Genomic DNA, 22,397 nt, shown 5'->3' with positions numbered 1-22,397 from the left:
GTTTTGTTTTGTTGTTTTCATATGCAAATCAGTATTGACCCTGTGCCTCATGGGAACAGTCCAGCCCGAACTGCCAAGCCATGTCTTCCCTGGACCGCAAACAAGCATCCTGGGACCGGTTTAGGGTTCATAACCATCATCAGCCAGGCTATCTGGAATCCAAAGTGAGCCCTATGCACCCAGCTTCCCTGGGATAGGCAACTCTGGTACTACGGTATCCACGAGTGGGGTGGCTCTCCAACCTTCTATGATCCAAAGGGCTTCCTCGTAATCCACTGGGAAGGGTCCTTAAACTTTAAAACTGCAACCGCGACTCTCACATTGAATTGTACATAGCACACGGTCATGTTCTCACACTGCACCTGTCCTCCGTGCGGTCCCTGCTTACTCACCTTGGGGTCCTAGTGATTCTACAACCTCTAGACACTGTCTTGACTCGATTCATGGTTCTTATACCACTATTTTAGTATATGGTTTGGTCAGCATTCCGTCCATCATTTGTTTGTTGTAACGCTTTTCGCCCTAAGTGGGATGGGTATTCCCATACGTGGGACCCGTGCTCACTACGCCACTGGAGTCAAGCTATCCTGGCTGATGACGGCTGATAGCCAGAAACCGGTCCTAGGATGCTTGATTCCGGTCCAGGGAAGACATGGCTTGGCAGTTCGGGCTGGACTGTTCCCATGAGGCACAGGGTCAAGACTGATTTGCATATGGCCATGTCTGAACTGGGGTGGTGTAGTGGGCAAAAGAACGATGGATTTAACCCAGATCTCTTTACTGGGGGAGAATGTATGCATTGTCAGCATTCCGTCCATCATTTGCTTGTTGTAACGCTTTTCGCCCTAAGTGGGATGGGTATTCCCAGACGTGGGACCCGTGCTCACTACGCCACTGGAGTCAAGCTATCCTGGCTGATGACGGCTGATAGCCAGAAACCGGTCCTAGGATGCTTGATTCCGGTCCAGGGAAGACATGGCTTGGCAGTTCGGGCTGGACTGTTCCCATGAGGCACAGGGTCAAGACTGATTTGCATATGGCCATGTCTGAACTGGGGTGGTGTAGTGGGCAAAAGAACGATGGATTTAACCCAGATCTCTTGACTGGGGGAGAATGTCTGCATTGTCAGCATTCCGTCCATCATTTGTTTGTTGTAACGCTTCAGAAAACACAGTTGCGGTCTATTCTTTTTTTTTACAGGTGTCCAGAAGTTAAGTGAAGCACGTGCTCCGTGTAGAGCGCATACTCCACTGAAGTAAATTTCGAATGCGTATCTAGAATTAGAGCTCCAGAGTTAGTCAAGTTATTGAAGGAGATTCTACGTCGGGTTTTCGCCCGGTATTCCGTCTTGCTTCCGTCGGGAGCTAGTACAGAGTAGGGCACGTTTCCTGGGTTGTTATTTTAGTAAGAAGAATTGTCGATTAGAAGAAGAGGATTTCAGCGTCGTCTCTCACCACGAACAGTTTTCTCTTCCTGACACTTCCACTCAAGGTTAAGTAATACCTCAGCGCCACCTAAGGACAGAAAATAGAATACAAGAGCTAAGTAAAATCATTAGTGATATGTCGAGAAGAAAGCAGATGAGTTATAGAATGTGTAAATAGTTGATAATATAAATAAAACTTACCTGTGTTGTGATAAAGACAGAACCTGTAGAGACAAAAAGAGTACAAGGTTATTTAAAATGTTATTATAGCGCAAGAAATAAATTAGCAGTAAAAAGATGAAAGGCAAAGCAATACTTACCAGAGAGCAGAAATAGAATAAATAACTGAATTAAAGAAATAAGAACACGAATATGTAAATATAGATAAGAGCTTCTCAAAAAACAATTAGACAAGAAATATCAGAGTGCAAGAATTAGTTTGAGTGAAGATATACAGAGGACAGAAGCTCCCACAAAAAAAGTAAGTGAAGAGAAGGGCAGTACACATAATATACATAAATTAAAAGGTTGACTTGGCAGAAGTTAGTGACTAAAAAGATTTTTGTTATAGGTGAAGACATTGGGAGACGATTACACGAACAGAAGAGGATTAAGTATCTTCTCAGAAATACATACAGAGGAGAGGCACAGCACTTGAAACTTAGGGTAGGTAAGATAGTTAGAAATATTAGAGAGTATCGAATTAAGAGTAGAGTAGGCATTCATATTAATGTGTTTATTTGTTGAAGGTTCTCTTAGAAGAATATAGTCTGCAGAATAGAAGACGAAGTAGATGAGTAAAAGAGGACCAGAGTTTCAGGACCAGTCTCCTCATGAATTGTTTTTTTTATCCACTCCCCCTTCCCCCTTGAAGGTAATATTGGAGTCTAGTTACAATCCACTGGACCTCCGCATTATCTTGGAGAGGGAGTTGGGAACTAGCGTCTCTGTTCCTGTGCAAGCTCTTAGAAAGTTAAGTATTCAACCTTGACACCCGAGTTTCTTCCTCAGAGAGGCGGCATGGGTGCTTGCGGGGGCGAAGATGTCTCAAGGATAGCGGAAGCGGTTGTTTAGGAAGCTCTGTCAAATGCGGGGGGGTGGCGTTAGGCAGGGGCATGAGGTTGGCGAGGGAGAGTTCAGCGAGGTGAAGGAGGTTCATTAGCTCCAGGATGGAAATATGAATGCTCTGGGTTAGATTGGTGGCTCTGGCGTGCAGGGATTTGATGTCCCTATGAGAGGGAGGTGCTGGAGGGCAGGGGGCAGTGGTTTAGGAGCAGTTCTGACTGTGTATAGGTGATAGGGGGGAAGGACTAGTACGGCCTGTGTTGTAAGCCATTGGATCTATGATGGAGCCCCTTTGCCGGTTGGATTGAGGGCTTGAAGGGCAAGCGCGACCTTTGTTGTAGGTCATTGGGGGCGTACCGGTGACATAGTCTACTTGGGGAGCTAGTAGGGTGGGGACCAAAGGTCTAGGGGTGATTCTGTTGGCAACTCCGGGAGACGTACTGGAGTGGTTAGGGTGGTCATTGTTGGGAGACCTAAGAGGGGTTTGTGAGAGGCTAGCCACGCTGGAATGGCTGGATGAGGACTCATCAGAGCAGAACGGGCAAGCACGACCTGTATCATAGTTCTTTAGAGGCGTACCAGTGGCATGGTCTATTTGGGGAACTGGTAGGGAGGGTGTGAGACCGGCCTCGTGGTGTGGGCCCTCCCGACCAGAAAGTTACACGACAACCACGCCGAACCTCGTGGACACGGCCTTCCGGCTCCCGTGGACCAACATCCCGAGGGCCGACCAGATCCCCAACACGCATGCCTGGCCGAGGGAGAGCGAACCCCCCAACCCAGACCAGACCGAGAGGCGCCGACCCGGTCACACCTCTGGTTTCTTCCCCGAGGGAGGTTTCGATCGACCACCAGGCCCCTGGTGAGCGGGCGCCTCGCCTGCTGGGCGTCTGGAGTTCTTACCGGACACACCTGAACAGATCAAAGGGCCGAGCGACGGGAAAACCCCCACACACCGCCCCCAGGCACCAGACCCCTCTCTGCGAGGACTCCGGACTTCAAAGAGGAGGGGAAGTATAACAAGGGGTGCTGAAGGGACGGGAGGTAGAGAAGACCTGGACTGACGAGAGCCTGCGGACTTGGTCGCGGCTCGATCGCTCCCCGAACAGAAGAACGCTACCCGAACCCTGAACCATCTGAGCCCTGCTGACGCTGTCGCGGCTCCCCGAACTCTGAACCATCTGAGCCCTGCTGACGCTGTCGCGGCTCCCCGATCTCTGAACCATCTGAGCCCTGCTGACGCTGTCGCGGCTCCCCGAACTCTGAACCATCTGAGCCCTGCTGACGCTGTCGCGGCTCCCCGAACTCTGAACCATCTGAGCCCTGCTGACGCTGTCGCGGCTCCCCGAACTCTGAACCATCTGAGCCCTGCTGACGCCGTCGCGGCTCCCTGAACTAAGAACCTCCGGTGCCTGCTGAGTGACTCGCGGCCCGCTCCTCCAAGAGAATCGGCAGAGATCGCCGAGAGAAGCAACATCCCCTCAGCTCGAGGATTGAGAGCTGGGCGCCGGATACCTCGCAGAGACACTGATTGAAAGACTGTCCCGCTACCCCTTACCCCTCATCACAAGATCGCTGCCGCTTGTGGCATTAATTCTGCACCTGCCTGCCGGATCATAAAGATCCTGGATAACCATCGATAAAAGTATATTCTCTTACAACGACTTACTGTGTGGTGTCCCTCTATCCGAAGAAGAGAGTAAGCGCAGCGTGTGCGATCCTAGGTACGAGACCCTTCCAGGAAGGGCCTCCCTGCTCTTGCTCGGCCTAGCTCTGGGAAAGGTGGGCCTCAGGGTGGTCAGGAACACATTCCGCAGTGATTCTATTGGCAAGGCCGGGAGACGTACTGGGGTGGATAGAGTGGTCAGTGTTGGGAGACCTTAGGGGCGTTTGTGCATGGCAAGCCATGCTGGATGGGCTGGATGAGGACTCATCAGGGCAGGAAGGGGAAGCCCGATCTGCATCATAGTACTTAGGGGGCGTACCGATGGCATGGTCTACTTGAGGAGCTAGTAGGGAGGGGATCGAAGGTCTAGAGGTGATTCTGTTGACAAGGCCGAGAGACGTGCTGGAGTGATTAGGGTGGCCTGTGTTGGAGGACCTTTGTGGGGTTTGTGAGAGGTTAGCCACGTTGGATGGGCTGGATGAGGACTCATCAGGGTGGGAGTTAGTTACCCTGCCAGTGTTGTGCACTTGGTTTCTGAGGGGGGGAAAAATATCTGCGAATTTATTCAGGTTTTTGGTAGAGGCTTGGATCAAAACAATGCCTTTTTGGAAAGAGTGATGGTGAGGTTAGCTCGCAGGGTTGAGGAGGGTGCTATAGTTTGCTTTGTGCCGTAAGGAATGTTCATAGTTGCACGCACATTGAGGTGGCGAGCCAAGGTTTTGCACCAGGCAGAGGTTCTTCTAGAGTAGAAAATGAGGTCATTGATGACTGTGCCGATGTCGGCGCTGTAACGCAGGTCACAGATCAGTGTCTCAGGGTGTCTTTTCAGGGTGGAGTACTTGAAGGCTTTTGGGGCGGTTTTGGAGAGGTTGAGGGGGTAGACCAAAGTGTAGGAATTTCCCCCAGTAGTGGACAGGCCAGGCCTTGCCATGCTGGCTCGGGTGGGCAGCTCGAGGACCGATAGGGACAGTTATGCAGCAAAGTGGTCTGTGCACTGTGTAGGTGCCAGATTTGATACCATGTCAGTACCATAGGAGAGCAAACTATTTGTGTAGGAGCCTGGATGGTAGCTCTTAACCCTAATGTCCTGCAGCTGTTCAGGCTAATCTACTATGGTGGGCGGTCCGCCTAGAAAAGTCTCTAGTACAAAGTCAAAATAACATTTAAAATCTCACTAAGAGGTAGATTAGTTAAGGTACAAATAGAGTCCCCCTGTCAAGTCAATTGGTGGATGCTGTCTTGCAGCTATTCAGGCAATAATTACAGATTGTCAAGCAGCATGTAAGGTAACAATCAATAAAGTACAAACACAATGAGGTAGATCAGGTTGGCTGCTACTACGGCATAAATTACGGGGTGTCCTGAAGCCAGCAAGGAGACATTCAGTATAGTAGGGACAAAATGAGATAAATCCGTTTAGCTGCACCCAGTGCATTAAATACAAGTATCCTTCAGTTGTTCAGGCTTGGGTACTCCACCATAAACATTCAAAATAAAAGAGATCTAGGAAAGGTATGTCTGTTTAGTGTACAGTATGCACCACTAAACTATGGAGAATTATCTGTGTACAGTGTGCACCATTAAACTGTGGAGTATTATCTGTGTACAGTGTGCACCATTAAACTGTGGAGTATGAATCTGTGTACAGTGTGCACCACTAAACTATGGAGTATTATCTTTGTACAGTGTGCACCACTAAACTATGGAGTATTATCTGTGTACAGTGTGCACCATTAAACTGTGGAGTATTATCTGTGTACAGTGTGCACCATTAAACTCTGGACTATGAACCTGTGCAGTGTATGCACCATTAAACTATGGTGTATGAATCTTTGTAGTGTGCGCCATCAAACTATTGAGTGTTATCTGGGTACAGTGTGTACCATTAAACTATGGAGCATGATTTTTTTATACAATGTGCACCATTAAACTATGGAGTATTAGCTGTGTACAGGTCGCACCATTGTTCTATGGAGTGTGAATCTTTGGACAGTGTGCAGCATTAAACTATGGATTATTATCTTTGTACAGTGTGCACCATTAACTGTGGAGTATGAATCCGTTTCCAGTGTGCACCATTGATATATGGAGAATGAATCTGTGTACTGTTTGCACCATTTGACTATGGAGAATGAATCTGCATACAGTGTGCAACATAAAGCTGTGCAGTGGTGATCTATGTGCAGTGTTCACCATTAAACTATGAAGTTTGAATCTGTGTACATTGTGCACTATTAAACTATGGAGTTTGAATCTGTGTACAGTGTGAACCATTATACTATACAGCATGAGTCTGTGTACAGTGTGCAGCATTAAACTATACAGCATGACTCTGTGTACAGTGGGAACCATTATACTATACAGCATGACTCTGTGTACAGTGTGCAGCATTAAATTATACAGTATGACTCTGTGTACAGTGTACAGCATTAAACTATAGAGTATCATCTGTGTACAGTGTGCACCATAAACTATGGAGTATGACTCTGTGTACATTGTGCATCATTCAGCTATGGAGTATGAATATGTGTACAGTGTGAACCATTAAACTATCCAGCATGACTCTGTGTTCAGTGTGCCGCATTAAACTATGTGGTATGAATCTGTTTACAGTGTGCACCATTAAACTGTGGAGTATTATCTGTGTACTCTGTGCACCATTAAACTATGGAGTATTATCTGTGCACAGTGTACACTAATAAACTCTAGAGTATTATATGTGTACAGTCTGCATCATTAAACTAAGGAGTATTATCTGTGTACAGTGTCCACCATTAAACTATGGAGGATGAATCTATGTAGTGTACACAAAGAACTAATGAGTATTATCTGGGTACAGTGTGCACCATTTAACTAAGGAGCATTAATCTGTGTACAGTATGCACCACTAAACTATAGAGTATTATCTGTTTAGAATATGCACCATTAAACTATGGAGTATTATCTGTGTACAGTATGCACTATTAAACTATGGAGTATGAATCTATGTACAGTGCACTCCATTAAGCTATGGAGTATGAATCTGTGTAGTGTGCACAATTAAACTGTGGAATATTATCTGTGTACTGTGTGCACTATTACAGTACACATGAAATTTGTGTGTGCTTTATTAAACTATTGTGGTTGAATCTGTTTTCAGTATGTGCCATTAAGCTATGGAGTATGAATCTGTGTACATTGTGCATCATTCAACTATGGAGAATGAATCTGTGTAGTGTGCGCCATTATACTATGGAGTATGAACCTTTGTACAGTGCGTGTCACTAAACTATTGTGTATGAATTTGTGTAAAGTGTACACTATTAAACTATGGCGTATTATTTATGTACATTGTGCACCGTTAAACTATGGCGTATTCTTTGTTTACAGTGCACACTAGTAGACTATGCAGTATTATCTTGTACAGTGTGCACTATTAAACTATGAAGTATGAATCTGTGTAGTGTGCGCCAATAAACTATTGAGTATGAACCTGTGTGTATACCATTAAACTATTCAGTATGAATCTGTGTAATTTGTGTGCCAATAAACCATGGAGTATGATTTTGTGTACAGTGTGCACTATTAAACTATGGAGTATGAATCTGTGTACATTGTGCACCATTATTCTGTGCAATATTATCTGTGTGCAGTGTGCACCATTAACCAATAGAGTATGAATCTGTCTGTGTATCATTAAGCTATGATGGTTAAATCTGTTTACAGTGTGCACCATTAATCTATGGAGTATGAAGCTGTGTAGAGTATGCGCTATTAGACTATGGAGTATGAATCTGTGTAGTTTGCGCCACAAAACTATTGAGTATGAATCTGTGTGTGCATCATTGAACTATAGAGTATAATCTCCGTACAGTGTGCGTCATTAAACTATGGAGTATGAATCTGTGCACAGTTTGCACCATTAAGCTGTGCAGTGAGGATCTGTGTGCAGTGTACACCATTAAACTATGGCGTATGAATCTGTGTAAGTGTGCACCATTAAAATACAGAGTAGTAATCTGTGTACAGTGTGCACCACAAACTAGGGAGTATGAATCTGTGTACAGTGTGCACCATTAAACTATGGTGTATTAACTGTGTTTAGTGTGCACAACAAGTATAGTCAGGAAATGCGACAGCTACAAGACCTCGGAAGACTCAAGGACATTTGAAGTGACACGAGAATCCTTGACACTGTAAATGACAGGGATATACCAAGGTGATAAATGAATATGCCTGTGGCAAATGTAATGACTGGATATGATTTGTGAAATGTAGTTGTAACATATGTGAAACAAGAGAAGAAAGCAATAAAAAAATATGTGCACCATTAAACTATAGAGTATGAATCTGTGTACAGTGTGCACCGTTAAACTATGGAGTATGACTGTGTACAGTGTGCACATTGAAATATGGAATATGACTCTGTGTACAATGTGCACGGTTAAACTATGGAGTATATATCTGTGTAGAGTGTGCACAGTTAAACTGTGCATTGTGGATTAGCATACATTGCATCCCAGTATTGTGCGGTGAGGATCTGTACATTGTATTCCAGTACTGTGCAGTAAGGATCTGTGTATAGTATGTCACAGCATCATGCAATGTGGTTATGTGCACAGTAAGTCACAGTTCCTTGCAGTCTGGATCTGTGTACAATGTGTCCCAGTACTGTGTCGTGAGGACCAGTATACATTTTGTCCCAGTACCATACTGTGAGAATCAGTGTATTGCACCCCAGTACCGTTTAGTGAGGACCATTGTACATTGTGTCCCAATACCATTCAGTGAGGCCGTAAGGGTCTCAAGGAGCGGGGGAGGTGGGGATGTGCAGGATCCAGTCCATCAAGGAGGAGGTATTTCGAAGAGCCATGTTTTGAGGTTTCTTGTGAAGATGAGTGATGTTGTCTGTCTGAGGTGGAGCGGTAGGGCGTTCCAGGCTCTGGCCCCGAGGAAGGAGAAGGAGCGGCCTCCTCCCAATCTGGTCTTTCTGGTGTGGGGGACCACAGCGTAGGAGAGCTGGGCAGATCGTAGAGGGTGTGGAAGTAGGAGGATGCGACGGAGTTCATCTGGCAGTCCATTTTGAGTTTGGAGTCCAGGATGATTCCGAGGTTGTGTGCGGGGTTCATGGGGGAGGGTGGGCTTCTGAGAGCGGGGGGCAACCAGGTGTTGTTCTAGGCATCGGGGTGTGGGCCCATGATGAGTACTTCTGTGTTGTCAGTGTTGAATTGTAGGCAGCTAATTTTCATCCATTGGGCCACAGCTTCCATGCCTTTTTGAAAGTTGTGTTTGGCTGTGTTGGGTTCGTTGGATAGGGAGAGGATGAGTTGGGTGTCGTCTGCGTATGAAACAATGTTGAGTCCGTGGGTTCTGACGTCGGGGGTGAGCAGAGCCATGTAGACATTGAACAGTGTGGGGCTGAGGCAGGATCCCTGGTTGACTCCGCAGGTGGTTGATGTAGGTCAGAGAGGAAAGGAGGGAGTCTGACCAGCTGTGTTCTGCCGGAAAGGACAGAGTGGTTCCAGTCGAGGGCCTTGTCCCGGATCCCTGCGTCGTAAAGTCTGCATGTTAGGGTGCAGTGAGAGACTGTGTCAAAGGCAGCTGAGAGGTCGAGGACGATGAGGGATACTGTCTCCCCCCTGTCCAAGAGGGAGCGGATGTTGTCTGTTGCAGCGAGGAGTGCGGTTTCTGTGCTGTGGGTTTTTCTGAAGCCGGATCCTCACTGCACAGTACAGGTAAATTGTGTAAATTGTGTCCCAGTACCATGTAGTGTGGAATAGCCTACATTGTTTCTCAGTACGGTGCAGTGAGAGATTGTGTTCATTGTGACACTGTACTGTGCAGTGAGGATCCGTGTACATTGTGTCACTGTACTATGCATGTGGGCAAGTGTTCATTGTGTCCCTGTACCGTGCAGTGAGGACCATTGTAATTGTGTCCCAGTGACATTCAGTGAGGACTACTGAACATTGTTTCTCAGTACAGTGCAGTGAGGGCTAGTGTACATTGTGTTCCAGTACTGTGCAGTGAGGATCAGCGTACCTTGTTTCCCAGTTCCATACAGTGAGGACCAGTGTATATTTTGTTCCAGTACTGTGTAGTGGTGTTAGACCTGGCACCATTGGCGTGGGTCTCCCTTCTATTTTTTGCTGTTGCCTCATATGTTTTTGCTGGTTATAGATGCTTTGGGCACTGTGCCACTGCTGTTCAGTGCCACATTGCAAGTGCTCCCTGTGGTAAATTGATGTATGGATTAGTGACTCCATGATTGGCTTGATTGGTTTACTTGTCAGACCCTAGTACAGTGCACTGCGTGTGCCCAGGGCTTGTAACCAATGCTGCTGGTGGGCTTGCAGCACTGATTGTGCCACCCACCGGAGCAGCTTGTAAAGTGTGTCTCAGGTCTGCCATGGCAGAGCCTGTGTGCAGTCTGGTACTGCCATGCTGACTGGGCAAGTGTGTCCACTTGCCAGTCCCTAAACCATCCCCTTTATACATATTAGTCACCCCTATGGTAGGCCCAAGGGCAGGGTGCATTGTAGATAAAAGGTAGGACATGCCCTGGTGTGAGTGGCATGTCCTAATAGTGAATTACAGCCATTTTCGTTTTTCACTATTGCAAGGCTACCTGTTCTCCATAGGCCAGAATGGGCAGTTTGGTTATTACATTTTATAATCCTAACTGACTCAGGGAACATGGTAGAAATTCGAGTTTAGTATGCCTGAACTCAGAATGATAAAATACATCTTTTAGTGAAGTTGGTTTTAACATTCTGGGTTTGAAAATGCCACTTTTAGAAAGTAGGCATTTTCATGTCTAACCATCTAAAACTGCCTCTGCTAGGTTGTGTATTCCTTGTCTGGAGTTTGAGTGACAGGGCTGTGGGATTCCAGGAGACAGGGGGCCCGATTCACAGAATTAACTTAAGACTAAATCCTAAACTTAGTACCATTTTGGTATTCACAGAATGCACTTACTACTTCTGGTAGTCACAGAATGAACTTACTACTTTTGCGATTCACAGAATAAACTTACTACTTTTGCTATTCACAGAATGGATTTACGACTACTAACTTTACGTCTGCACTCGGGCCGGAAATTCCGGCCCGGAGGCGGAGCTTCCGGCCCAGAGGTGGAGATTTTGGCCATGGCTAAATCTCCGCCACTGGCCAGAATCCCCACCTCCGGGCCGGAAGCTCCGCCTCCGGGCCGGAAGCTCCGCCTCCAGGCCGGTAGCTCCGCCTCCGGGCCGGAAGCTCCACCTCCGGGCCGGAATTTCCGGCCCGAGTACGGACGTAAAGTTAGTAGTCGTAAATCCATTCTGTGAATAGCAAAAGTAGTAAGTTTATTCTGTGAATCGCAAAAGTAGTAAGTTCATTCTGTGAATACCAAAATGGTACTAAGTTTAGGATTTTGTCTTAAGTTTGTTCTGTGAATCGGGCCCAGGGTGAGGCAGCCCAGTGGTGAATAGAGAGATCTGCATCTAGATGGGATGGAAGTGTTGCACCTGGGACCTGAATAGGGCTGGGCCTTCCCTCCACAATGCTGGCTCCACCTCCTGTGGTGTGTCTGATGTTCCTGCCTTGCACTGTGAAAGGAAAGAAGGAGACATGTCAACAAAGTGCTCCAGGACTGACCAGAACTGGTTTGGACTAGGTAAAGGCCTCTCTGCCTTCAGAGAACAAAGGGAAAAGGAGTATAAATATTGGGACCCAAACCCCAAGACTTTAGATCACTTCTGGGAATCAAGACGAACCTTTGCTGAGGAGAAGAACCAGGAAGCTGAAGGAGGAGACTACCCATGTGCTGTGTGTTTGGGGGTTGGCCTGCAGTGGTTGTTTCATTGCCAAAGAAAGGTGGAAAGGACTGAGTGTGTTTTCTGTGAACTTGAAGACGAATCTCCAAGGGCTTGAACTAGAGCTTGCCTCCTGCCTGAAGTCTCAGGGATACAAGACTTCACCAACCAGCTCCCCCCCTGAATTCCCTTGCTGGGAACTGAAGTGCCTGCTGTTGTGCTGGGGCTTCTGAGAGACTGTGTGTTGCTGGGAGCTGGAAGCGCGATGCAACAACGAGAAGCGTGTCGCCGCTGCAGGCGCTGTCATCGCATCGCCGAGGAAGCGAGCCGCCACTGCCCCTGTCATCATCGCATCGCCGAAGCGTAGCGCATCGCTGGAGAAGTGGGACGCTGCCACAGAGGTCATCGTCTCACCACCGGAGAAGCGTGTCGCAGGGCCTGTCGCGGCTCCAAATATCATCGAGTCGCCGCACGGCCGTCGGGCGTGTTGCATCACACCAACGTTGTGGCATCGCAACCAAGACGCCATTTTGTCGCATCGCACCGGAGAAGACTAGCGCATTGAGGTGCCAACGTATTGCATCGCACCGGAGAGCAGTAAGAAACTGACGCATCAACTCCCCACACAGTAAGGAAGCGAGCATCAACTCCCCTGCGTAGCAGTAAGGAACCTTCCCTGCAACCCTTTTGGTTTCTTTGTGCGACGCATCTAAGGTACATTGAGAGTAAAGTGTCGCATTTACAACTTGAGAGAACTGAGCTATTTTATAACATTTAAGAGACTATTTTTGAGTACAGTATTGTGGATTTTTGTCATCTGGTCTTGTGTTAAGTCTATATAAAAATACTTATTTTTATAATACAACCTGTGTGGTGTCCATTTGTAGTGTTGTCACTGTATTACTGTGTGTGTTCACAAATGCTTTACACACTGCCTCTGAGATAAGCTTGCCTGCTCGTGCCAAGCTACCAAGTGGGTGAGCAGGGGTTATTTTAGGAGTGTATCCCCTTACCCTGACTAGACGCAAGGGTCCCTATTTGTCACAGGTACCTACCTATGCCAACTAGAGACCCCCAAATCTAACAAGTGGGAAATAACCTACATTGTTTCTCAATACGGTGCAGTGAGGGTCAGTGTTCATTGTGACCCTGTACTGTGCAGTGAGGACCAGTGTACAATGTTTCTTCACCGTGCAGTGAGGACCAGTGTACATTGCATCTAAGTACATTACGGGGAAGATCAGTATACATTGTGTCCCAATCCAATGCAGTGAGGGGCAGTGTACATTATATCCCAGCACTGTGCAGTGAGGACTAGAGTACATTGTGCCCAAGTAACTTGCAATGAGGACCAGCATAAAATGTATCCCAGTACCGTGCAGTGAGGACCATTGTATATTGTGTCCAAGTACTGTGCAGTGAGGATCAGCGTAGATTGTGTCCCAGTACTGTGCGGTGAGGGCCAGTCTACATTGTGTCATGGTACGGTGCAGTGAGGATCAGTGTACATTGTGTCCCGGTACCGTGCAGTGAGAATCAGCATTCATTGTGTCCCGGTACCGTGCAGTGAGGGCCAGTGTAAATTGTGTCCCAGTACCTTGTAGTGGGGAATAGCCTACATTGTTTCTCAGAACAGTTCAGTGAGGACCAGTGTATATTGTGTCCCGGTACCGTGCAGTGAGGATAAGCATTCATTGTGTCACAGTACGGTGCAGTGAGGATCAGCCTACATTGTGTCAAGGTACGGTGCATTGAGGATCAGTGTACATTGTGTCGCAGTACAGAGCAGGGAAGGTCAGCATACATTTTGCCACAGTACTATGCCATGAGGATCAGCGTACATTGTGTCACGGTACTGTGCACTGAGGACCAGCGTTCATTGTGTCAAGGTACGGGGCAGTGACGATCAGTGTACATTGTGTCACTGTACCATGCAGTGAGGGCAAGTGTTCATTGTGACCATGTACTGTGCATTGAGGATCAGTGTACATTGTGTCCCAATACCATGCAGTGAGGGGCAGTGTACATTGTGTCCCAGCGCCATGCAGTGAGGACTAGTGTACATTGTGCCCAAGTAACTTGCAGTGAGTACCAGCATACATTGTGTCCCAGTACCGTACAGTGAGGGAACTTGTACATTGTGTCCCAGTACCGTGCAGTGAGAATCAGCATTCACTGTGTCCCGGTACCGTGCAGTGAGGGCCAGTGTAAATTGTGTCCCAGTACTGTGCAGTGGGGAATAGCATACATTGTTTCTCAGTACAGTGCAGTGATGACCAGTTTACATTGTCTTTCAGTACCCTGCAGTAAGGATCCATGTACATTGTGTCCCAGTACCATGCAGTGAGGGCTAGTGTACAATGTGTTCCTGTACTGTACAGTGAGGATCAGCATACATTGTGTTCCAGTACTGTACAGTGAGGATCCGCATACATTGTGTCCCAGTACCATGCAGTGAGGGCTAGTGTACATTGTGTCCCAGAACCATTCAGTGAGAGCTAGTGTACATTGTGTTCCAGTACTGTAGACTGAGGATCAGCGTGCATTGTGTCACAGTACCATGCAGTGAGGGCCAGTGTAAATTGTGTTTCAGTACTGTACAGTGAGGGCTAGTGTACATTGTGTCCCAGAACCATTCAGTGAGAGCTAGTGTACATTGTGTCCCAGAACCATTCAGTGAGAGCTAGTGTACATTGTGTCCAAGAAACATGCAGTGAGGGCCAGTGTAAATTGTGTCTCAGTACTGTGTAATGGGGAATAGCCTACATTGTTTCTCAGTACAGTGCAGTGAGGACCAGTTTACATTGTCTTTCAGTACCCTGCAGTAAGGATCCATGTACATTGTGTCCCAGTACCATGCAGTGAGGGCTAGTGTACAATGTGTTCATGTACTGTACAGTGAGGATCAGCATACATTGTGTTCCAGTACTGTACAGTGAGGATCCGCATACATTGTGTCCCAGTACCATGCAGTGAGGGCTAGTGTACATTGTGTCCCAGAACCATTCAGTGAGAGCTAGTGTACATTGTGTTCCAGTACTGTAGACTGAGGATCAGCGTACATTGTGTCACAGTACCATGCAGTGAGGGCCAGGGTAAATTGTGTTTCAGTACTGTACAGTGAGGGCTAGTGTACATTGTGTCCAAGAACCATGCAGTGAGGGCCAGTGTTCATTGTGAACCTGTACTGTGCAGTGAGAATCAGCGTACAATGTTTCTTCACCGTGCAGTGTGGACCAATGTACATTGCATCCAAGTACATTACGGGGAGGATCAGTATACATTGTGTCCCAATCCCATGCAGTGAGGGGCAGTGTACATTATATCCCAGCACTGTGCATTGGAGACTAGTGTACATTGAGTCCAAGGGGCAGATTTATAAGCCCCTTGTGACACTTGTGCACAGCCAGGGCATAATTTTTTGTGACGCAGCTTAAACAATGCGATACGTTGCAGCCCATTTACAACATGACGCATCTTGGCAGATGCGTCACGTTGTAAAACCCTGCACCACATTAAACCTGCATCAGGTATAATGTATGCAGGGTGGGCGTCCCCATGGAAAAAGCCATGTAGAGCAGACAGAGTGAAATTTACAACATTTCACTGCGTCACTCTACGCCTTCACTGCGTCAAAATCCCTGCGCCTGCTCAGACCAGGCATAAGGAAAGAAGCAGGGCTTTTTGAATGGGAGTCACCCATCTGTTATAGCGCATTGCTGGAGTTGCGTCACTTTCATAAGCAACTCCACCACATTGTGTCCCAGTACAGAGCAGTGTGGATCAGGGTACCATACTTACCATCACCATGCAGTGTGGACTAGTTGACATTGTCTTTCCAGTACAGTGCTATGACGATCAGCATATATTGTGTCCCAGTACAGGCAGTGTGGGCCAGTGTACAATGTGTCCTAGTACCGTACAGTGAGGATTCGCGTACATTGCATACCAAAACCCTTGCAGTGAGGATTGGTGTACATTGTGTCCCAGTACTATGCAGTGAGGATTAGAGTGCATTGCATAGCAAATCTGTGCATTGAGGATCAGTTACATTGTGTCCCAATGCAGTGCAGGGAGAATCACCACACATTGTGTACATTAAGTACCAAAAACGTGCAGTGGGGATCAGCGTACATTATGTACCAAGAACGTGCGGTGAGGATCAGCGTACATTATGTACCAAGAACGTGCAGTTTGGATCAGCGTACAATATGTACCAAGAACGTGCAGTGGGGATCAGCGTACATTATGTACCAAGAACGTGCAGTGGGGATCAGCGTACATTATGTACCAAGAAGTTGCAGTGAGGATCAGCGTACATTATGTACCAAGAACGTGCAGTGGGGATCAGCGTACATTATGTACCAAGAAGGTGCAGTGAGGATCAGCGTACATTATGTACCAAGAAGGTGCAGTAAGGATCAGCGTACATTATGTACCAAGAACGTGCAGTGGGGATCAGTGTACATTATGTACCAAGAAGGTGCAGTGAGGATCAGCATACATTATGTACCAAGATCGTGCATTGGTGATCAGCGTACATTATGTACCAAGAACGTGCAGAGGGGATCAGCGTACATTATGTACCAAGAACGTGCAGTGGGGATCAGCGTACATTATGTACCAAGAAGGTGCAGTGAGGATCAGCGTACATTATGTACCAAGAAGGTGCAGTGGGGATCAGCGTACATTATGTACCAGGAACGTGCAGTGGGGATCAGTGTACATTATGTACCAAGAACGTGCAGTGGGGATCAGCGTACATTATATGCCAAGAACGTGCAGAGGGGATCAGCGTACATTATATACCAAGAACGTGCAGAGGGGATCAGCGTACATTATGTACCAAGAACGTGCAGAGAGGATCAGCGTACATTATGTACCAAGAAGGTGCAGTGGTGATCAGCGTACACTATGTACCAAGAACGTGCAGTGGTGATCAGCGTACATTGTGTACCAATAAGGTGCAGTGGTGATCAGCGTACATTATGTACCAAGAAGGTGCAGTGGTGATCAGCGTTCATTATGTACCAAGAACGTGCAGTGAGGATCAGCGTTCATTATGTACCAAGAACGTGCAGTGAGGATCAGCGTACATTATGTACCAAGAATGTGCAGTGGGGATCAGCGTACATTATGTACCAAGAAGGTGCAGTGGTGATCAGCGTACATTATGTACCAAGAACGTGCAGTGGGGATCAGCGTACATTGTGTACCAATAAGGTGCAGTGGTGATCAGCGTACATTATGTACCAAGAAGGTGCAGTGGTGATCAGCGTACATTATGTACCAAGAACGTGCAGTGAGGATCAGCGTTCATTATGTACCAAGAACGTGCAGAGAGGATCAGCGTACATTATGTGCCAAGAACGTGCAGTGAGGATCAGCGTTCATTCTGTACCAAGAATGTGCAGTGGGGATCAGCGTACATTATGTACCAAGAAGGTGCAGTGGTGATCAGCGTACATTATGTACCAAGAACGTGCAGTGGTGATCAGCGTACATTGTGTACCAATAAGGTGCAGTGGTGATCAGCGTACATTATGTACCAAGAAGGTGCAGTGGTGATCAGCGTACATTATGTACCAAGAACGTGCAGTGAGGATCAGCGTTCATTATGTACCAAGAACGTGCAGAGAGGATCAGCGTACATTATGTGCCAAGAACGTGCAGTGAGGATCAGCGTTCATTCTGTACCAAGAAGGTGCAGTGGTGATCAGCGTTCATTCTGTACCAAGAACGTGCAGTGGGGATCAGCGTTCATTCTGTACCAAGAAGGTGCAGTGGTGATCAGCGTACATTGTGTCTCAGTGGCTTGAGGGTGATCTGAAGCCTTCACATATCAAAAAGCTCAGTTCAGTGAGAGTAACGCTCTAAAGCCGCTTGATCCCTCAGTACCATGCTGCATCACGATTGATTCTAGCAAAGTATGGTTAGGAGTGGTACTCACTCAAAAGAAGGTGATTCAGAATATACCAATGCTTTCACCTCAAGGGTGTTACGTGATGCCAAATTGCAGTATTTGGTGATCGTAAAAGAATTGCCTGTGTGTTGGTTGGCGATTGAAAAGTTCTGCTGTTATGTCTGGGGCAAGCCTTTCGTCTACAAGCTGATCACAAACCTTTTGTGCCTATCTTGGGTGTAGGTGGTAGTAAATGTTGGGAACCAAGGATTTTAAGGTTATATAGTAAACTTATATAATTTCAGTTTGAGGTGGTACACATTTCTGGGAGCAAGATTGTTAGAGCTGATTTTCTTTAATGGTTCCCATGTTAAGGTAACCATGAGGATGAGGCTGTGTTGGTAGAAATTATGGATGACAATTTTGAAAAGTATTTGGTACCGTCTAGCAAAGTTCCTAAATTAGGTGTGTGTTCTGAAGAAGCGTGCAGAGTTTCTCTAATGGAGGGTCAGGTGTTACAACAAGTATTGGAGCTTGTCAAAAATTGTTGGCCAAGGGATAAAGTGTTACCTCTAATGCTTCTGCTCTTTTGTAAGGATTGTAAGGAGCAGCTTTTCATGGAAGATGGTATGCTACTTAGGTCAGATAAATTAATTCCACCACTCAAGTTAAGAAGCGGCATAATCAACAATGCACATGAGGGATATGGTTCTACCCTCATAAAAAGGCGCATTTGTGATTCTTTTGGGTGGCCTAAGATGGATGCTGATAATAACGAGGTGGTGGAAGGGTGTTGTGTGTGTGCATCAGTTGACAAAAGTTTGAAAGTAGCCATTCCTCCTTTGACGCCCGTTGAAGTTCCGTTGAGACCTTGGGTAAAATTAGGGGTTGATGTTATGGATCCCTATAATTCGTACCACATTTTTTGCCACTGATGGATTACTGTTCTAAGTGGCCGGAACTTCAATTTGTAAGACACCATAATGCTTGCTCTGTGGTGGAATTCATTTTAGAAATGTTTCTGAGGGAAGCGATTTCAGAAACTCTAATTCCTGACAATGGCATCAAATTTATTATAGAATTTCTGATTGTCCTTAATCATATGGTATAAAACATCACATGAGTTCCTTATACCACCCCAAACTGATGGTCTTGTTGAAAGGATAAACCGAGTTGTGAGGGAGTGTCTCAAGTATGCAAAAGGTGGTAACCATGACATTGTCAAATCTGTGAGGAGTATGCTCTGGTTCTATAGGACCATGCCTCATTCAACAACCAAGTTTTCTCCTTTTGAGTTGTTAAGAAGTAGAAAAGCCAATACCACTTTTCATCCAGGTTGGATGGCCAAATGGTTGAAGAATGAATCTAATGTGGAAAATTTCAAGATATTGGCTAAGGAGAATGTCCGTCATATTCAAAATCAGCAGAAATGTTGGCATGATCAAAGAAAAGTGTGAAAAACGTAGTGGTGCATGTTGGAGATGTAGTGCAAATTATATCAGCTACTCATGTACAAAAAGTGAAAAACAAATTGGGTGATCCAGTGAAAATTGATTACATTTCTGAGAGTTACTGATGGCCATGGTGGAATCTCTCAAGGGTGGTGAAAGTGAGATATAAGGACTCCGAAACCACTACCAGAGATAAGGAGTCTAATTCCTCTACTAGTGATCAAAATGTTCAATGAGTGCATAGGGGTTCTCATATAATCACGAAACCTATTAGGTTTAGGACATAAGATTTTAAGGTGTAACTATGTATATTTTGTATATTGAGGTGGTAGTATACTTTAGTTTGTTGATTTTGGGCAAAGAGGGAGGGGGAGATGTATTGTATTGTATTATTTCTAACCATGTCGTTTTACTGCGTTAAGAGCGTTGAGAGTCCACACTGTGGTACGAGATATTTTTTCATGAAGACAAGTGTTATTTTGTTAAGAGAAGCATTATTCTGTTGCGAAAGGAAGATGTGTTATATCTAACCATACTGTTTCATTGTGTTCAGAGTTTTGAGAATCCACCCTGTGTAAGAGACTCGAGGGCGTATTATCAACGATTCACGTTGAACATCGCCAATCGCGCTTAGCGCGTTTTTGAATAGCGTCGTATATCGCCGGTTCACATCGCCGTGTTAGCGGCGTATTTGCAATAATTTCCAAACAGGCGATGTGAAATCCAGCGATATACTGCGATTTTCATCAATATCGCCTGAAAACCAGCAATATTACAGCTGCACTGATGGACATGTTGTTAATAGGGAGAGGTGGATGTAACCGTACAATCCACCTCCCATTATGCACATGGCTAAGTCGAAATATTTGTAGACGTTAGTTTTCCCCGATATCCGCAGTTAGCACAGCTTTTTTTCTTCCCTACGCGAGTACTGGCCCGGCTTGTAAACACCGCGATGTGCGGTTAGTGAATATTTTCATGTTGTTCCCTGAAAGGTACGCCTACTTTGCATCTCATTAGCGATGCGAAGCAAGGCGATACCAAAACGGCTGCTAACATGCGCTAATGCATGTTAGCACCGCCTTGTTAATAGGGCGATGAAATTATCTCCGCTTTAGCGGCAAAAAGTGCTGCTAAAGCGGCGATAATGCCCTTGTAAATATGCCCCTTGGCGCTCCATGCTTTCTATCGAATGTCCAACATGTCAGGTTCCATGATGTGCTGTTGGTATTTGAAGTTGGTGGTCAATTGGCAGTTAAGACTGGGGAAAGCCAACTTACTTGGATGTACTCAATGTGCAGCTCCTTACTTGATGTTGAATAACATCTTGTATACTGCTACACCTTGTCAGTAGTTAATTACTACAATCTCACACCTGTTTACTTTTACAGGTCACGGACTTCGATCCCCCACTCTGTAACATCACATCATTGAAGCAAAACTGCAGTATGATTGCTAAAGAAAACTGCAGTTCTCTGTCCTGGAGCATTGAGGCCACAATCAGTGACAATGGCACCAGAATTGAGAGAATCTACAGGAACTTCCGCAACTCGACTCTGATCCTGAAGGAGCAGGAGAAGGTTGAGAAGCAGTCGCTCCCTGTGAACTACACCATCTCCTGCTGCTTCAACGAGTTGGACATCACCGCAGTGGACACCGTGGGCAATATGGGCAAGTGTGAGGTGAAGTTTGAGTTTAAGAGTTCTGGCAAAGAGGCAGACTCTGCGAGCACTGCGACCTCTGCGTCGTCTGTCCTGATGATGGCCAGCTTCCTGTTGTGTGGAGTCCAGATTATGCCCTTCAGTTAACACATGAGGCATCAGCCCTGTGATCGTGTAGCTGGCGTGTCTTGGAAAGGACATTCTAAAAAGCCATCATGAGATGTATCCTCATCCTTGGACCATCTCGACGTTGAGCCGTGTTTCAGGCCAGTTCTGTAGCTCACAAAATGTTTCCTTGAGCCATTATCACTACACACTTCACTTTATTTTCACTGATACCTCAATAGCTGTACATATGGCTCACAAGTACATTTCTCATGGATCACCATCTGTTCTTGGAGATGGTTAAATGCCTCTCAACCTTCTGATGCCTCCCTATCACCTGGTTATCCCTTCCTCTTCCTCTTCTACACCTCACCATCACCAGGTCACCCCTCCTCTTCTGCACCTCACCATCACCAGGTCACCCCTCCTCTTCTGCACCTCCCTATCACCAGGTCACCCCCTCCTCTTCTGCACCTCCCCATCACCAGGTCACCCTCCTCCTCTTCTGCACCTCCCTGTCACCAGGTCACCCCCTCCTCTTCTGCACCTCCCCATCACCAGGTCACCCCCTCCTCTTCTGCACCTCCCCATCACCAGGTCACCCCCTCCTCTTCTGCACCTCCCCATCACCAGGTCACCCCTCCTCTTCTGCACCTCCCTATCACCAGGTCACCCCCTCCTCTTCTGCACCTCCCCATCTCCAGGTCACCCTCCTCCTCTTCTGCACCTCCCTATCACCAGGTCACCCCTCCTCTTCTGCACCTCCCCATCACCAGGTCACCCCCTCCTCTTCTGCACCTCCCCATCACCAGGTCACCCCTCCTCTTCTGCACCTCCCTATCACCAGGTCACCCCCTCCTCTTCTGCACCTCCCCATCTCCAGGTCACCCTCCTCCTCTACTGCACCTCCCTATCACCAGGTCACCCCCTCCTCTTCTGCACCTCCCCATCACCAGGTCACCCCCTCCTCTTCTGCACCTCCCCATCACCAGGTCACCCTCCTCCTCTACTGCACCTCCCCATCACCAGGTCACCCCTCCTCTACTGCACCTCCCCATCACCAGGTCACCCCCTCCTCGTCTGCACCTCCCCATCACCAGGTCACCCCCTCCTCTTCTGCACCTCCCCATCACCAGGTCACCCCCTCCTCTTCTGCACCTCCCCATCACCAGGTCACCCCCTCCTCTTCTGCACCTCCCCATCACCAGGTCACCCTCCTCCTCTACTGCACCTCCCCATCACCAGGTCACCCCCTCCTCTTCTGCACCTCCCCATCACCAGGTCACCCCCTCCTCGTCTGCACCTCCCCATCACCAGGTCACCCCCTCCTCTTCTGCACCTCCCCA

The 22,397-nt window shown here is 47.0% G+C and overlaps 1 protein-coding gene across 2 annotated transcripts in view; it reads left to right on the top strand.

Annotated features, from left to right (window-relative positions):
- LOC146808665 (von Willebrand factor A domain-containing protein 7-like) overlaps positions 1-21,648 on the top strand; it is a 455,939-nt gene extending 434,291 nt beyond the window's left edge. For both annotated transcript variants that reach the window (XM_085615458.1, XM_085615459.1), the window contains exon 17: positions 20,677-21,648. In XM_085615458.1, the coding sequence (XP_085471584.1) occupies positions 20,677-21,093 (417 nt within the window). In that variant the 3' untranslated portion in view covers positions 21,094-21,648. The remainder of the gene's footprint in view (positions 1-20,676) is intronic.
- Positions 21,649-22,397: the final 749 nt, after the last annotated feature.

This window comes from Triturus cristatus, chromosome 7 (genome assembly GCF_964204655.1).
Source record: "Triturus cristatus chromosome 7, aTriCri1.1, whole genome shotgun sequence".
In the NCBI taxonomy this organism is placed as follows: domain Eukaryota; kingdom Metazoa; phylum Chordata; class Amphibia; order Caudata; family Salamandridae; genus Triturus; species Triturus cristatus.
The sequence above is the reverse complement of the archived record's forward strand: the minus strand, read 5'-3'. Positions and strand labels throughout refer to the sequence as shown.